This window comes from Cyprinodon variegatus, unplaced genomic scaffold (genome assembly GCF_000732505.1).
Source record: "Cyprinodon variegatus isolate N-32 unplaced genomic scaffold, C_variegatus-1.0 Scaffold683, whole genome shotgun sequence".
NCBI classification, from domain to species: domain Eukaryota; kingdom Metazoa; phylum Chordata; class Actinopteri; order Cyprinodontiformes; family Cyprinodontidae; genus Cyprinodon; species Cyprinodon variegatus.
The window spans coordinates 273,209-275,176 of NW_015151136.1; the positions used below are offsets into that span (position 1 = coordinate 273,209).

Below are 1,968 nucleotides of genomic sequence, written 5' to 3' on the forward strand. Positions count from 1 at the left end.
ATGTGAGAAGGAGGATTTTAAATTCTATTCTATTAGATTCTAAATTCTATTAGAACTGATCCAAGGGATGAATCAACTTCTATCAGCATGAATCCTAATTATCCATGGTTTTAGTGTTTCACTCCAAAGGCTGAATTTGAGTGATGAGGATCTGATTGATTTCTGCTCCTGGAATAACTTCATTTTTCCTTGGTTAGATGTTCAAAGGCAAATACACGCATTTCAAGAGAAACTGACTTGATTATCTGTCAGATCTGTAGAGCATGTTTTCAGTCCGGGGACCAGGAGCACTGGCCCCTGCTGGCCCCTGCTGGCCCCCGTTAGAACCAGTGAGTCACACAGGCCGATAATTCATGCAACCCTGCAATAATCTAACGGTGGAAGCAGGTTCTGATCCCTGCAGCAGAACCGGGCGGTGCGTAACTTACTTTTGCTGCACCTGGTTCTCCTGGATGGCCCCCAGCATGCTGGGGCCCCCCTGCTGGGTGGTGCAGGTGTCCAGGTGCCTCTGGTGCTGCTCCTTCAGACGGGCGTTCTGCTCGCTCAGCTCCGTCAGCTGGAGCTCCAGCTCCTCGATCCGAACCCTCTGCTTCTCCAGCAGAGCCTGCTGGGTGTCGATGATCCTGTTCAGCTCCTGCAGGTACTCCGCCGCCCTGCTCGGGCTCTCCGCCGGGTTCTCCATCTCCTCCTTTAACCCCCCCTCAGTTGGACCGGTCCCTCCGCTCCGCCCTGCCTGCTGTGCTGTTCGGCATCCGCGGTTCCGCTGCAGGTCTGCCGGTTCTGCTGAGCTGCTGTGAGCCCAGCCTCCAACCCACCGCCTCGCGCGCAGAGCCGTTTAACCCCTCATCTTCCGAATCCTTCAGCACGACGCACGCGCGCAGCGCAGGCTTCAAGTCCCCGCGTGCACCTGTTCACCAGGTCGGCCTGGTTCCCCCGAGCCCAGCTGATGCAGCTGGAGGTCAGCAGCGGAGGTCCTGGTTCTGGTCGCAGCAGCAGGCAGCACTGGGAGCGGCCCAAATGGAGCGCATCCTTCCGGCGGGTTCGGATGGAGGAGCCTCTCCTGGAGAATAAAACCATGTCGTTTTGAGATCATTGAAAGAGATTAATTGCAAATGGTACAAAGGAGAAGAGTCACTAAACATCTGTGGGAGCAGGGAATCAGAAGCAGCATTATGACGTCATGTTTACTGTAAACAATCAATCACCATGGGAACAAATGTAAAGAAAATTATTATTAAAAATAATAACAGTGATTTTATTTCATTTTTTTATGCAGTCATGTGATGCACCCCCCCACAACACACACACACACACACACAGAAACATCACACAGTGAGGATCAGCTTACTGTTCAAAAGATGGAAACATTTTGTTTTTGTTTTTATGTTCAGATATTTCAAAGACAATCATAAAACCCTAAAATCATGGCGGTGAGGGGCCAACAGGGGCCAGCGGGGGCCAACAGAGGCCAGCGGGGGCCAACAGAGGCCAGCGGGGGCCAACAGAGGCCAGCGGGGGCCAACAGGGGCCAGTGCCACAGTAACTGCTCCTCCCCCTGAAAACAAACATTACAAACCTGGAATTTAAATAACTTTGCTTTTAATTTGTTCGTTTCCCTGTGTCATCGTCTTATTCTGTGACGCCATAAAAAGGAAAAAAACACCCTGACACCCCTGATTACCCCCCCCCACACACACACACACACACACACACACCCAACCTCCATTGGAAACGCGCTGCTGCCTGCCCTCTAGTGGCCTAACTCATGTCCAAGTCATATATATATACAGGAAGAAACCTCCAGCAGAACCAGGCTCAGTGTGAGCGGCCATCTGCTGAGCCCACTGGGGTTCAAGGAGACAGAAGCAGACATAGAAAAAGAAGCATAGATACAAAAGGCAGCTGTCAACCAGCTCCACAGGCGGCCCCGTCCAGGAAACACACAGCCAGGCAGACGAGCTCCGAGCC

At 52.2% G+C, this 1,968-nt stretch overlaps 1 protein-coding gene across 1 annotated transcript in view; it reads right to left on the minus strand.

Moving 5' to 3' along the window:
- The window catches only part of LOC107097302 (IQ motif and SEC7 domain-containing protein 1-like), an 81,860-nt gene extending 81,034 nt beyond the window's left edge, over positions 1-826 (minus strand). Inside the window, exon 1 of the mRNA XM_015394400.1 lies at positions 429-826. Within this exon, the coding sequence (XP_015249886.1) occupies positions 429-682 (254 nt within the window). The 5' untranslated portion in view covers positions 683-826. The remainder of the gene's footprint in view (positions 1-428) is intronic.
- Positions 827-1,968: the final 1,142 nt, after the last annotated feature.